The sequence below is a fragment of the Stenella coeruleoalba genome, assembly GCF_951394435.1.
Source record: "Stenella coeruleoalba genome assembly, chromosome: 2".
In the NCBI taxonomy this organism is placed as follows: Eukaryota; Metazoa; Chordata; class Mammalia; order Artiodactyla; family Delphinidae; genus Stenella; species Stenella coeruleoalba.
In genome coordinates, this window is record NC_137147.1 from 47,344,423 (window position 1) to 47,360,771 (window position 16,349).

Consider the following 16,349-nt stretch of genomic DNA (forward strand, 5'->3'; position numbering starts at 1 on the left):
ACAAATGTGATTTAGGTTATTGTCTAATGAAATGTATCAACATTTTGAAGATCTGTGACCACTCTTTTCTAATGATCAATGCATGATGTTACAAACTCATTCAAAGTGCAAGATAGACCAATGGAGAGTACAGAAAGTTCACTAATATCATTTTAGATTCCACACGGCAACTAACCTTTAAGAAACCTCCACTTCAGAGTTTTGGTGTAGTATTAGAGAAGAATATCCACAATTATCTGAAAAGGCTATTAAAATTCTCCTCCATTTTCCAACTACATATATTTGTGAGGATGGATTTTCTTCATATACTTCAACCTAAACAACATATCACAACAGATTGAATGCAGAAGCAGACATGAAAATCCAGCTGTCTTCTATTATGTCAGACATTAAAGAGATTTGCAAAATGTATAACAATGTCAATCTTCTCGCTATTTATTTTTGTTTTGGAAAATATAATTATTTAGCATAAAATGTTATTCGTGTTAACATATAATGGATTTATTATTGGCATTTTAAATCAATAAATGAATATTTTTAAAATTTCTCAATTTTTTTTTCTAAAATGTATATATAGGTAGATATAATCTACATAAACAAAAGCTCTTTGGGGTCCTCAATAATTCTTAGGAGTGTAATGGGAGCTTGAGACCAAAAAATTTGAGAATCACTGCTCTAGGGATTATAATATATATCCTTAACTTTTCATAGTCTAAGCAATAGTTAATATCATACCACTGATGTAAAATGTGAGAATTGCAACCATACAGGCCCTGTCCTTGATGCTACAGTGCTATAGTTGTTATATATACTATATAGAGAATTATGTATTATATCTACATATGTAAGCCTCACATGTTATAATTTTTGCTTTGCACAGTCACATTTATTTTAAAGAAATTAAGAAATTATATTTACCCACATATTTATTATTTCTTGTGTTCTTCATTCCTTCCTGAAGAGCTAAAATCCAAGCCGATTTTATTTCCCATCAGTCTGAGAATTTTCTTAGCATTTCTTGTAGTATAGGTCTGTCGATAATGAACCCTCTTAGTTTTCTTTTACCTGAAGATGTTTTTTATTTCTTCATCATTCTTTATGAATATTTTCACTTGATGTAGATTTCAGAGTTGACAGCATTTTTCTTTCAGCATTTCAAAGACATTGTTACCAAGTTTTCTGGCTCCATTATATCTGATGAGAAGTGAGTGATCATTTGAATCAATGTTCCCTTATGTATATGTCATTTTTCTTCGCTCTCAAAATTTTCTTTTTCTTTTTGGTTTTAAGCACTTTGAGTACAATGAACTTAGGTAAGATTGTCTATATATTTATCCTGATTGGGCTTAGTTGAGCTTCATGAAACTATAAATTTATGTCTTTCATCAAAACTGGAAAATTTAGGTCATATTTCCTCAAATATTTTTTTCCAATCTCATTTTCTCCCTCTTTTCCTTTGGGAATTCCAATTATACATAATTTGGCCCTGAGGCTCTGTTCATTTTATTATCATCTTTACCCCCAATATCCTCTGTTCTTCAGATTGGATAATTTCTGTTGATTTAAGTTCATTGACTCTTCTTTCATCTCCAATCTGCTGCTAAGCACAACTAGTGACTATTTAAATATTGTATTTTTTAATTCTAAAATTTCTGGTAGTTTTTAAAAATAGTTTCTATTTCTCTGAGATTTCTTATTTATTCATTCATTCAAGTATATTTTCCTTCACATCCTTGAGCATATTATAAAATCTTTGTCTGATAAATCCAACATCTGGGTCATCTGTGGGGGACTGCCACCAATGATTGCTTTTTGAGTTTTGATTTTTGTTCTTGAGTATGAGTTAAATTTTTCCTGTTTCTTCATATATCTAGAGACCTTGGATTGTGTTTTGGACATTGTGAGTGCCATGTTTTAGAGTCTGGATGTTGTTATAGTCCTCTGAAAAGTATTTTTTCTTTTTTTCCCTTAAATTTTTTTTAAAATTTATTTTTAGCAAATAATTAACCTGGCTAGACTCAAATCCCAAACTATCTCCCATGAATGGATAGCAGCTGAAATCTCAGTTCAATTTCTTTATCCTTAACTGTGCTGCTGCTTGGAGTATGTCCTGCACATGCTTAGTTCAGGTATCGGATAAAAATTTGGCAGAGTGCATAATCAGAATTTGGAGCTTCCTCTATCTGGCTATCTTCTTCCCGAGATTTCCCACTCACTTTCCATCTGGAATAGTTTCTTGAATTTTGTCCTATGATTCTTCAAGCAAGTAAAATAGAAGGTTTCTCTTCAAGTTTTGGCTGCCCCATGGATGGGACTTTCCCTCAGGCTAGAAGCTGTAAAAAATAGGAAACTCACTGTGTCGGTTCCTTCTTCTAAGGGGTTGCTCTCCAGTGCCTTCAGTGCTTTTTATATTTTGTCCAGAATTTATCTTTGCTTTCTGTAGAAGGTTGGGTCCAATGGAAGCTACTCAGCCAATACCAGAAGTAGAACCCTGCACATAGTTTTTGAATTCATCTCACAAACGCTACTTCCATTTTGAAATTAGAATGAAAAATAAGAAAATAAGGTAGTCTCAATTAGTAAATTTTAAAATGTATTTTGATAATTATATGGCCTAAAACAGTCTCAAAAAGAGTTTCACTGTGCTAAGACACAATGAAATTAGATCTCTGGCTCCTATGACCCTACCATTACAGAATAGATGGCTTTTAGTGGATGGACCTTATGACCATGGAAAAATAAAAAATTCTGAAAATGCTGGCTGGTCTAGTAAAGGAGTCTAGAAGTACAAGGGAAAGCTACTTGAGCTTAGGAGTAGGTAAAAGATATAAGCCCAGGGTTGTAAGCAGGGATTTTTCAAATGGGATAAGTGTGTGGAGGGTTGGCTCAGCAGCAGAGTAGAACAGAATAGGAAATAAGACTTGGAGTATAAGAACTGGAGGAATGAAAGCAGTAAATTAAAGACGTACCACAGCTTAAGATAGATAAAGAAAATCCCAGTGACTCAGGAGAGAAATTATAACAGAATATTGGGAAGGTGGCAATAATTCCTATTACAGAGGATGATGCGGCCTCTATTTTTTTTTTACCACCATCCTCACCAAATTCTGGTGAAGTCATATTTCAGGGTGGTGGAAGTGAGACATTAATGGCATTTTAGCCTATTTCTTTAATTATGGCCTAAATTACCATACACTCCTTCTTTAGTCTTATAGGATCAGCTGGTCTGCATGAAAGATCAGAAATGTTGTTTAGCTGAATGTTACTGTGTCTCTGCAAGATGCTAATGATGCCTCCATCCTAATACATTCATTAATATGGCTCAAGGATTGAGTGAACATGGGACAGAAAGGTTTGCATAGTAATTAAAACTGTTAGACATTCGGGAGAGAGAGAGAAAATGCATTATTTGTAAATGGCTAACTGGGCAGGGAGATAAGCTGACCTTGAGTCAGATAATGATTCCTTTTACACTCTTATGCAGGTATAAAATTGTATGTGTCCTTGACCAGAGATGTAAGGCTGAAAGCTTAACTTTTATTCCCACCCCACCTTTGAGTGGTCTTTCATGTAGATAATTCCAACTTGCCATTATAGGGACTAAGCATCTACCATCGGTTTATACCTTTTTGTGCCAATCGGTTATTTTTTCCATTAAAAATGATATGTCTCCTATATTCTTATAAATATGCTTATTTTTTTCTAAAATGGAAAGGAATATTAGAATAAAAATAATTTTATTGTATGCATTTTAATGTTAAAAGTTATAATTCTGATAAAAGTAAATAATTTCAAATATACCACAGAAATCATACAAATAAAGGCAAAGCAAACAGCAATAAAAAACCTTAATGGGAGAAAAGGACCAATACCAACAATCATATCAATAAATATAAACTATTTGTTTACACTATAAAGAGTTTATATAAAAAAAACTCTAAAATATTTTGTTTAAAGTTAATGAGACATACTTGAAATGTAAGCAACAGACAAAAACTTAAAAGCTAATATCAAGAAAAGAAAAAAAAATCAAATAAAAAAGCCATTACATAATTTTAACAATACATGTTCCAAAAATTTCTAAGAAAAATGAGTTAAACAATGAAATGTAATCTATCAGAGACTTCAATCCTTACAAAATCTGTGTGGGATGGGATATAAATAGAGTCAAATAAAATTACAATAAATTATTTAAAAGAGAGATCCTGTTCTTCAGGTAATCCTTATTCTTTTACACCGTTCCTTTTGAGAATTTGATTACATATATAGGATCTGTCTCCAGATACAATTTGCCAAAAATTTCAGGTATTCAAGAACTTCCTGAAGCTACATTACCATCCCTTAGTACACATTAGGATAATAATGGCTAACATTTGTAAGTTAGCGCATTCCCAAGTGCGAGGTATTATACTAAATACTTTATATGCATTTTAATTTAATTCTTATAACATCTTTATAAGGTAGGTACTACTTTTACCCTCAAACAGCCTCTGAGATCAATACTGTCATTATTTCCATTTTACAGATCAGGAGAGTGACGCTTAGATGTACTGTTACTTGTGCAATGTCATACAGCCAATGAGCAGGAGAGATGGTATTTATTTAGATCATTATCTATCTGATCCCAGGTTTCCAGCTTTTAATCACTATGATATACTGTCTCTCACTAAGGTCTTTTCATATTAATTAAAAAATCAATATACCTGAAAAAGAGATATAAACATATCCCAAAGTATATCCAATCCCATTTTTCATTTATATCACCCTCATTGCAAAAGAGAATTTGAAGTAGTTACAGAGATACACACAGAATAAAAAGTAAACATAGGAATGTGCGGGGGTGGGGGTAAGAAAGTGAGATGAAACTAGAGGTAGACCCAGAAACAAAAATGAGTATCATAAGGTCATCTACGATTGATATAAAGGTGAGTCACATATTTGTTTCTGAACAACATAGTAGCCAGGGAAAAGAAGAATTTAATCAATAATGTTTTACCTAGTACTGAATTGGAGGAAAAGATCTTTTCTAGGGAACACTGATTGTATGGACAATATTCTTAACAACATAATAGAGACTTTAAGATAAATGATTCTTACAAGAATTTCATACATATTTCTTGACGTAGGCCAAAGCATAATGTCACAGTATATGTTGGGAAAGACAATTCTATCCAGGGTACAATGCAGTCTCAGAATACAACTCTATAATGAACTGGATTGGGCAGAGGAGAAGATATGGAATAGACAGGGAAACGGACAGACTGTACATACTTCAGGTAATTTTTCCAGCAATTAAGCCTTTGAATTTAACAGTTGATAGTAAATTTTTTCTAACAAGAACCTGGAGTACAGAAATTCTACATTGTTTAGTAGGCCACATTCGTATGCATGGACAATCAAGCAGAGGGTAAAACTGATAATTTCTTATGGAGGTTAGGGGGCCTGAAGAGGACAGATATCTGAATTTTAGACTTTCCACCAAAGGGAGTGTAAAGATAGTATCTATCTATATGTAGAGATAATGTGTAATTCGCACTGATGTGTAAATATGTAGTATTTGAGACATGGCTGGAATCCAAACGGAAAAATTTTCTTTGTTTTTGTTAAATAAGAATGTTGCTATAATATAGCGATATTATGGAAAGTTGCCAAGGCAGTACTTGAGAAAACATATTGCTCTTAATACCTTTATTAGTTTACAAAATAATAAATTAAGCATCTATATAAGAACATAGATATGGAACAAAGGAACAAAAATTAAAAAATGAAAGAGCAGAAATAAACTATTCAAATTGACAATAACTAATATTTAAAACGCAAGTTAGAGTTGCTACTTTGAAAAAGAACCAAATCACAGCACTGGTCTAGTTGCTAAAAGAATAAAATTAAATTTAAAAGAATTCAGATAGAGAGTTATTTCTAAATTTTATTCTGGAGATGGAGGAGAAGGGACCAAATTGAGGTCATAAAAAGGGGTAACATTAGAGTTATGCCTTTAAAGTTGGGTAAGATAAGGACAAACAGGAATAGAGCACTGGGAGGGAAAAACATTCCTGGAAGATGAAACGGCCTAAGGATATACAGACAGGGAAGCATACTGTGTGCCATTTAGAAATAAGGTAGGTAAGACTGGTTGAGACAAATCATGGAGGATCTCATTGTCACCAAATATGTAGGAGAAGGAAGGAAGAATAAAGAGAAAAACAGACTGAAGTCTGAACTTTAAGGAAACTCTCTGAGAGACAGCCAGAAACAAGGTCAGTTTGAAAGTGGAGGATATAAATGCTCAACAGACATTTGTTGATGGAATAAAAGAAATGGCCATGACTATATGTTGTTATAGAAGTCAAAACACAAAAATGAGCCTAGTGATTTTACAAAGAGAATGTGAAAGCAAGATGACGTACTATTTGAATAAAGAAGTTTATACCCTAATTAGGAAGACCAAGAACTACAGAACATAGAATAAAAATAATCGAATATCTCATATTATATTTACCTTTATAGGTGTGTATTTGAACATGTTTCTCTGTAGTGTTCCTAGAGAATTCTGAATGCATGTACCTTTTAAATTTAATATCTTTCATATGATAGCGAGGGAAAGGTATTTGAAATAATTCTGGAGGAGTTATCAGATGAACTTCCCTCCTGAGACTGGCAACTTAACTCTATTCAGAGAATTTTCTATATCAGAGTGAGTAAAACCAAACTTAGAAAGTTGCTAGGTATTCAGAAAAGAAGCTCTTTAAATTCAACCACATCTGTGTATGCTTTATCACTAGACAACAAGAGGTATGGATTCTATGGCGATGTTATCACACTATGAAAAGATGCTGTTGCTACATCAAAAGGTTACGCACCACAACAACAGTGAGTGTATTATTCTTAACACTGAAACTGAAGCCAGAGTTAGCTAAAATATTTAACTTTTAGGAAGTAAAAGTTTAGAAGTTGAATAAAATAATTTTCCGGGTGAGATTAATGGGTTGAAAGTGAGTCTGTCTGTCTATCTGTCTCTCTCTCTCTCTTCTATTTCTATTTTTATTTCTATATTTATATTTCTACTGATATATGTTTAAAAAATAAAGGTAACATCTCCACGTAAACTTAAAGGACAAGTTAATTACCATGCATTTAATTAACTTTAGTAGGACTATATTAAGGATAATAACAATATAGAAATCTAAAAATATTTCAGAAGACTGTTCTGTTTAAGACACTATCTTGTTTATCTTCAGTGAATAGGCAATGATGCCACATTAAAGCAAGCTTGTATGTATGCATAAGCCCAACGAGCCCAACACCACTCTGGAAGCATAGATGAGGAACTCAGCCTGCGATGGGCTATGAGCCAATATCCATACATCTATGCCCCACATCCAATGCCATACATACACTGGGACACTGATTCATCACTCAACCACATTGTCAATCAACAACAGTAGAAACATTCATGGTTTTCTGTTAATAGGTTAACACTGGTTTTTGTTTACTGACCCGAAGTATAAAGAAAGGGAGAAGCAAGGCATTTATAAATTTAGTTACACGACTAGCTGTTTCAAATGTCATAGGGACTTCATATTATGGGGTGAAGTAACATTTTCTAAACCTTTATACAAATAAACACCCCTTTACCAATATGACACCTTAACGTTGCTAACCCAAATACGAATAGACATGATGCGGTAAATTTGTTTAATGGCAATACTGTCACCCTTACTGATGAAATCTTCAGTTGTTAGTATGGCTTTGTATATTAGACTATTTGTGATACATCTGTATAAATTCTGGTTTCTATCATTTAATTAGCCTCCAGGGTAGAGGATATAAGTCATAGAAAATACAATATGCTCATGATGAGCTTCTTCTTTAAAAAAAACATTGTTTAGTAAGGGCTCAGTTTTGAATACCTTTTAATTTCTTGTGATCATTCTTTCATGCTCAAAAATGTACCTGACACTCAGAATGCTTTCTGAAGAATTATAAAATTTCCATTAAAATATGGTTCATAGGATGAAGATTTGAAGTTAGATTTTCAAGTATAAATTTAAGAAATATACTTACCTTTGATTCGAGGTAGACATTTGCTGATGACATTTTTGTAATTTTGCATATGTAACTAACTAAAGAGATGGCACAAAGAATAAACAGGCTATCGTTAATTAATGCTCGAACAAACACAGTCCATTTCAACTGATTTTCTGGGACATCTCCGTGGACTAGCATTGCACAAGTCAAGTTCACCACTAAAAAGAGAAGACTTGCCAATATAAAGCCCAAATGCAACAGAATTCTGAAAGAAAAAAATGAGTTTATTAGATGTTTATAAAACTAATGAGAAATTAAACTTAATACTGAATTAGTGTGTACTTTAAGTACAATAATTCCTTCAGCTTAAACTGCTTGTAATTTAATACAAATTTAATAACTACTCAGAGTTACTTGGGATATTTTTGCCATTATGAAATTAGTATCTAAGCCATTTAAAAATGGCATGAGATTCTAAAGCACTAATTTAAAAATAATCTCATGTGGACTTGAATTCAGTTGTCTCTACCAGGAAGAATAATATTGGACTATTTTAACATTAATTCAAGTAATCCTGAATTTTTCATTTTCGTAACTGCTGAGCACATTTTCATTGACCTTTCCATTCTAAGAATTATCAGGTTTTTATAATTTGCTTGGAAAATTAATATACAGTATATAAATTTAAATTGATCACTAATATTAACTTTAAGAGGTAAGGGAAATGTGTTTTAAACAATGTTCAGTTTTATGAACATCTGATTATCTATAGCAAACATTTCTTTCAAACAAAACTAAAGAGGAACACAGGGACAATATACGTAGAGTTTCACACACTCATCAGTACCTCATCTTCTTATAAAGTTGCATATTTACTATGCGTACAGAACTACTCCCAAAGTAAAATGCTTAACCACTTCCCCCTAAAAAAAATTGGACCACTTCTAATTTTTAAACTCTTCAGGTAAGGTGTGGCTGTCTGTATCAAGTAGCTGGAACAGCTTCCTGTATGAAAGTAATCCTAGTTCAAATACATTTATACCCCAAATTAACATGATCTAGAAATTTATTTGCCATTCTAATATCTTCCATTTTGGTCACTTTCAATAGTGGGAATCATAAAATGTTGTTTGCCTTTGGGAGTAATTTACACAAGGAAAAATTGAAGGTAATGTGTAATCTGTAACAAGCAATCTTTATTAAGTATACATGCAAAGTACAAAGATTTTAGTTTGAGAAGTTTAGATCTTAATATTCTCTCAGATTAAACAATAAAAATAATAATTATATACTTTGAAACCCAAAATGGACCTTGAAATTATCCATGCATCCAGGGGATTATAGTAGTTTAGGAAACAAAGTACCAAGAGGTTAGATGAGTTGCATAGCTGGCAAGTTTGTGGGAGAATTGGTCTGAAACCCAAGGCTTCTGATTCCCAGGTTTAGCAATCTCATTTCTGAGGTGAATCAGTACTGAAATATTACTTATTTCATGGAACTGTACTATATATTCTTACTCTAAACAGCATAATCTATCTTGAGTATTTGTGGACCCTATGAAACAGTCCTAAAACATCTGACATCTGAAGTAGGCCAGTGACAGAGCAGCAAAAAAAGGTGTTTGGCAGCAATACTGCTGAAAGGGAATGACCAGATTACTCAATTCACTTCCTATGAACTAATCTAACTACTTGATCTTCTATAAAACTGCTAAGGCATCCTCAACTATAAAGCCCTTCTACCTTGGGAACTGTACTGTGAAAAAAAATATAGATCTTGCTACTCATGAAACTTACTTGTGTTTGTCAAGTTCAGTTGCACATCTGACTTTACATATAACCTATAAAGAGAGTACAGAAAGAAAGTTTTGAAAACACATGTAATATAGTATTCTTAAATTTGTTTTGATTTTGTGTTTCAAAGTGATACAACAAATAATAATAGATAGCAAGTAAAACTCAAAAGTTAACAGTTGAACTACGCTGGAGAAAACATAGGCAGATTTCCAAAGGTTTAATACAATAAATTAATAACTTTCTATGGTATAATCTTAAATTTCTACATTTTTAAACAGAATTAATTCAGTTTAAACATTTATTGAACTTATTTTTTACATTGGAGTATAGTTGATTAACAATGTTGTGTTAGTTTCAGGTGTACAGCAAAGTGATTCAGTTATACATTTACATGTATCTATTCTTTTTCAAATTCTTTTCCCATTTAGATAATTACAGAATATCAATCAGAGTTCCCTGTGCTATACAGTAGGTCCTTGTTGGTTATCCACTTTAAATATAGCAGTGTGTACATGTCAATCCCAAACTCCCTAACTATCACTCCCTGCTACCCTTCCCCTTGGTAACCATAAGTTCTTTCTCTAAGTCTGTGAGTCTGTTTCTGTTTTGCAAATAAGCCAGACAATGGGAAGGATGGCTTGCCACCTATTCTAAACTTCATTATATCACTCATGTTTTGTCTTAAAATGGAACGACTTACTTTTAAATATGAATATGGGTGAGTGTTCTCCCAATATTATTTACCCCTAAGATAAAATAGTAAAAAGAAAGAAGGGAACAAAAAATGAACACAAAGATGAGATCATATTTAGGGAACTTACTTTCTTCATAAAGCCTTGCAAAAGGCAGGTTCTCAAATATTTGATGAATAAAGTTAATCAGGTAGGTTAAGTAGAATTTGAAATAAACATGGTAACTTCTGAAAACATACTGTGGAAGGTCTCAATTCCTAACTGGTGAATATGGACTTTATTATTTAGATAATGGGAAGATATGGAGGGTTTTTATGTAAGCACTCCAAATCACAGAATTTCATTAATCTGGCATCAACGTAAGGCAACTGCAGAGAAACTTCAGACTAGAAGTAGAAAGACTAATTACAAGACTACTGAAATAGAGTATGAACTTTGAGCGGGGGGTGGGGGGGCCTGGAAAGAAAGAGGCAAGTACAGAACATTATAAAGGAAAACAGTGTAAGTACTCAGTAACTTACTGATTCCATTCAAACAGTTACTGAGCACACACTATGAAGGGTACCATGGATTCATACATACAGTAACTGGTTCTGCCCTCAAGGAGCTCAGTATATGAAAGAAAGAGATAAACCAACTATTTTGAAACATTATGTCATCAATGCAAAAGATGCTACCACAACAGCTAAGAAGGGGGATAGACTAATTCAGTGCAGGAAATGGTGAGAGGTAAGGGGAAAGAGGAGAGACTGTGTAAAGGGTCAGGTAGGCAGGACTTAGAGAAGTCACATTTGAGTCAAGTTATGAAGGATAAATGAGTGTTAGACAGGTAAAGGCTCAGGCAGAGATAGCAGCCTGTGCGTCTACTCATATCTATTGTATTTTGGTTAACAAGCTAGATGTGATAGATGATTTTAAAATACTACCCTCTTAATCTCAAATTGTACCACTTAAATCATCCTCAGATACATCTGTTTTCTTTGTCTTTACTACTATATAGCCTTTTAATTGGTCTCTCTGCTTCCATTCTTAACTCCATCTGTATCTTTAGAAGATAACTATTCATTTTGCTATTTTTCCTTTATTCTCACCTCTCTACATGTTTTATTTTTACCTAAAAGTTGTACTAAAATATATATGACATAAAACTACAATTTAACCAGTTTTTAAGTGTACAGTTTCACTGCACTGAGTACATTCACATTGTTGTGCAACCATCACCACCACCCATCTCCAAAACTTTTTCATCCTCCCAAATTGAAACTCTGTATCCATCTAACAATAACTCCTTATTCCTCTCCCCTCCAGCCTCTGACAACCACCATTCTAATTTCTGTCTCTATGAATTTGGCTACTCTAGGTACCTCATATAAGGGAAATTATACAATATTTGTCCTTTTGTGACTGGCTTTCTTCACTCAGCATAATGTCTTCAAGGTTCATCCATGACATCACACATGTAGATGTGTCAGAATTTCCTTCCTTTTAAGGCTGAATAATATTCCTTTTTATGTATATATCAAATTTTGTTTAAACATTCATCCACTGATGTTCACCTGAGCAGCTTCTACCTTTTGGATACTGTGAATAATGCTGCTATAAACATGTCCTATACGTGAACATGTTCTATATATGATTTAAAAAATCATTTGAGAGTAAGTTGCATATGTGATGCCCCTTTACCTCTAAATATTTCAATGTATACTTCCTTAAAAAATAAATTCTCTTATATAACCAGTATGATTAAAAAAATCATAAAATTGATACTGATAAAATACTATTATCTAATCTGCAGACCTTATTCAGATTTTGCCATTTGGTCCCCAAAATGCCATTTATGGGAGGGAAAAATCCAAGATTATACATTACACATAGATTTCATGTATACTTAATTCCTTAATTGTCATTTTCCCCCTTTGTCTTTCATGATATTCAGTTTTAAAGAGTTCAGACCAGTGATTTTGTAGAATGCTTCTCACTGGGTTTATCAGATATTTCCTCATGATTAGATTCAGAATTTGCGTTTTGGTAGGAATACCACAGAAATGATGGTGCTGCATTCTTCTCAGTGCATTATATCATGAGGTTCATGATGTTGATTTGTCCCATTACTGTGAGGTTAACTTTGATCATTGGTTAAGATGGTATCTACCAGGTTTCTCCATGGTTAAGTTACTGTTTTTCCCACTGTAATGAGTATCATGTGGAGAGGTATTCAGAGACTAGTAAATATCTTTTATTTGTCAAACTTCCATACACTAGTTTTAGCATCTATCAATCATTCTTGCCTGAATAAATTATTACTATGATGGAACACCTTCTTTTAAAAAAGTAAATCTGATCATACTACTCCAGGAAAAAGCCCATACTCCTTTGATACAGAAAAGGTCTTTTATCACTTAGTTCCACCTTCCCATCATTATATCCTTTTATCCCCATCTTCAATCTTATGGTCTGCTCATTCTGAATTATTTACAACTTTCAAATAAGGGGTTTAATTTCACATCTCTGTGCCTCTGTACACGCTTTACTTTACCTGAAATATGATTTCATGGTCATAGAGCAAATTCCAACTCATCCTTCAATACCTTACTCTTTGTCATTTTTTATGTTGTCACCTTAAGTGCCTTAGGAAGAGGGAAACCACTCTGTATCCCTGCATTACAAATCATACTTTATGGCATTTGTTTACATTTTTATTCCCCTCTTAAGAGAGACGTAACTTACTCATATGTATAGTCCCAGTGCCCAGCATGATACCTGGTTCACAGTAGGTTCAGAAAATGTTTGAATAAATGAGCAGTGAATTTAGGTCAAAGCAAGTACTTTGGCATGTTGTTGTGGTGTGGGTGAGTATGGGAAATACAGCACAAGCAGAAACTGAAGGGGGAAGCAGTCGTCCAATCACGGAGACCCTGTATAAAAATGTCAAAGGATTAGACCTTAACTCCCACAAACTCTGTAATATGATTTTATGCTCAAGTGATTTCTTAGGTGACAGTGTAGACAATGGATTAGAATGGCATAAAGAATTCCAGTTAAAAGACTGTTGCATTTGAGTGAGTCCATGCAATCTCATTCTCAGGTTTTGAATCTAAAGAACTGATAGAATGAAAGTCTCACTGACAACAATTTTAAAAAGTCACGTCATAGAATTGATTCTTAGTTTTAAAATTTATTAGATATAGGCAGAAATAGAGATGGCAGATGAGTTTTGGAATATAAGAAGTAAATCACAATCACCTACAGAGGTGACAGCTGCAACTCAAAGTAGAATATATTTGAGGGAGCAAATGTAGAATGAGAAATCAACCTGTGATATGTTCACATTTATTAGTCAAAATGAAAAAGCCCAAAAAGTGAAGAAAAGAAAGATGACCAAAGGACACAGACTTAAGAATCAGACTAGTCACAGCAGTGGAGTACTTTAGAGGTGAAAGGAAGAAAGTTCAGCCATTGTTAAATTCGGCAAAAAGTCAAGAATAATTAAGAAACAACCATTTGATTGAGGTATCTTGAAGAGAATAGTTTTCAGCGGAATGACAGGAAAAAATGCAAGGAATTAAGATGACAAAGGCAGTGAGCACAGATTATATGAGATATATTTGAAGATAGGAGATAAGAAAAGGAAAATTTGTATTGGAAATCATGTATTGGAATATTGCAGGTTTCTACATGCCAGGTTTTCTACTATGCAAGGGGTTTGCACAGCAAACATCCTTGAAAATTAGAGATAGTGTCTACCTTAGGGTCAGAGGGAAGATCTGTCTCCTGATTGGTATAATATAGAGAACATTTCCCCCTGGAGATATTCCAGGGGAGTAAAGTCTTCCTCTCTCTCCTTGGTGAAGATTTGCTTACATTCCAGAGTAAAGATAAGGTCTGTCTGTCTTCCTCATTTTGGGGTTTCTCTCCCGTAACACACCTTGCTGCATACACAGGTAACATCTGGCTCTCATTGTGTTGCCTTACAGGAATTGGGCTTGGGCGCTTGATTCAAAATATTGCTTTGGTTGCTTTTTGTTTTTTTGCCATGAGTAATAAATGGTCTTTTTCTCTGACCCATGGGTCTTCTGTTTTCTGTTGGTATATGTATTATAAAACTGTGGCAGGCTAACCTGTCAGCTTTCAAGTAGGGTAAAATCTCAGATTTTCACAGTTTCTGATTTAATAATCTGCTGATCAAAAATGAACTAGAGGGGGTGAAATGGTAAATGGAGGAGAGTGGGAGTGAGGAAAGGAGAGTTCAATTGCTAAAGAAGGCTCTAGGTGAGGCAGGTCAGCCTTGAAAAGGAAAACACATACTATTGAGTCAAGAGGGTAGAAAAGACAGTTGAAGAAAAATTTGGAGGTCTGCACAGAAAATTTAAAATAATCTACAAACCTCTCTTTGCTAGAATAAGAAGTGGGGATGTAGCACAGACACAACATTTTGATGTAGAGAAGATGGATGAGAGAATTTGGCAGATGGATTCTATTCTTTTCTAGTAAAGTAGGAGGCAAGGTCATATCCTGAGAAGAGATGTTAGATTTAAGCCCTTGGAATATGGAAAATATTTGGAACACATGAATAGAAGGGCTATAATAGATTATATTGAGAAGCAGAGAGGTCCAGTTAAAGTCAGGCAGTTGACAGTATATGTGGTCAGTAAGGGTTCCTAATTTGAAAATTGAAACACTCTAACAGAAAAAAAGATACCATTATAAAAAGTTCAAATAACTACATTGCATTTTTCAAGCAAAAATTTAGAACTATTTAGACACGTGGAACTATTGTAGGAAAGAAAAAGTGGGTGAGTGAACCACATCGGCACAGCAAAGTCAAGGGATGAGGAATACTAGACTGACCATAGGTTCTAAATGCAAAATGACATCAAAAAGAAGCTAACGGAGTGGGGAAACAAAAGGGGTAAAGTGAGTAAAGGTTACGATGAGGGTAAAAAACATATAAAGGGATGAATTCCATATGTATAAGGGGAAAGAGAAGAAACGGGTTGGAAAGAATTGCTTCATTTTCAAGAGTTGATCCAAGGTGTGGTCATGCTGCTGAGTAGCTCAAATAGAAATGGAGGGTTTTAGAGCTCTGAGAAGCCACTGAATTGAGAGACATTGGATGCATTATCAATATGGGCTTTGAAGGACATCTATAGATGTTCAAGAGACAGGGCCAGAAGAAAGGAAGTGATGATTCACCCAGGAAAGTGGAAGTTATTATTATAGCCAGTGATGACCTAATCAGATGGCATGGGTTTAAGACAGATGATGATGGTATAACATCAGAAGGTGTACTGGGAAACATAAAACAGGCTGACTGTTCTTCCCACAAATTGAGATGGGGTGTTTACGAAGTGTTGTCTGGAAAAAGCTAGAGTTCAGTGAAGGCATTTAAAAGGTTCAAATGAAGAAGAGAATGGGGACAGGGTAGAAAGTGTAATCTAAAAGGTCATGGGATGGGATAAATAATGAGTGTGAGAGGGAGTTGAGCTGAACAAAGAAAGAATTAAAGGTCAGCAGTGGTCCCAGATTTGCAGAATGTTACAATGCATCATATAAACACAACCAGGTGCTTCAATCACATTGAGATTACAATAAGATTAAAAATGATGACCTGATATTAGTAGATTCCAAGTATTTTGTAGAATATAGCTAACAGGACATGATGCTAGGTAAACAAAATTCATATAAAAAATGTCAAGCAATTATCATTTGTTAAGATGTTAAGACAGTGAATGATAGTTCATGAAGCACAGTAAACATGTACTTTATGTAGATTTCCAGAAGTTTAGAATGGTAAATAGCATACATGTAAATGATTTGCTGATGCCAATTTATG

The 16,349-nt window shown here is 33.8% G+C and overlaps 1 protein-coding gene across 1 annotated transcript in view; it reads right to left on the reverse strand.

Annotated features, from left to right (window-relative positions):
- GPR137C (G protein-coupled receptor 137C) overlaps positions 1–16,349 on the reverse strand; it is a 52,905-nt gene that overhangs the window by 12,046 nt on the left and 24,510 nt on the right. Inside the window, exons 2-3 of the mRNA XM_079913224.1 lie at positions 9,825–9,868; positions 8,065–8,293 (exon numbers count right to left, since the gene is read on the reverse strand). Of these exons, the coding sequence (XP_079769350.1) occupies positions 8,065–8,293; positions 9,825–9,868 (273 nt within the window). The remainder of the gene's footprint in view (positions 1–8,064; positions 8,294–9,824; positions 9,869–16,349) is intronic.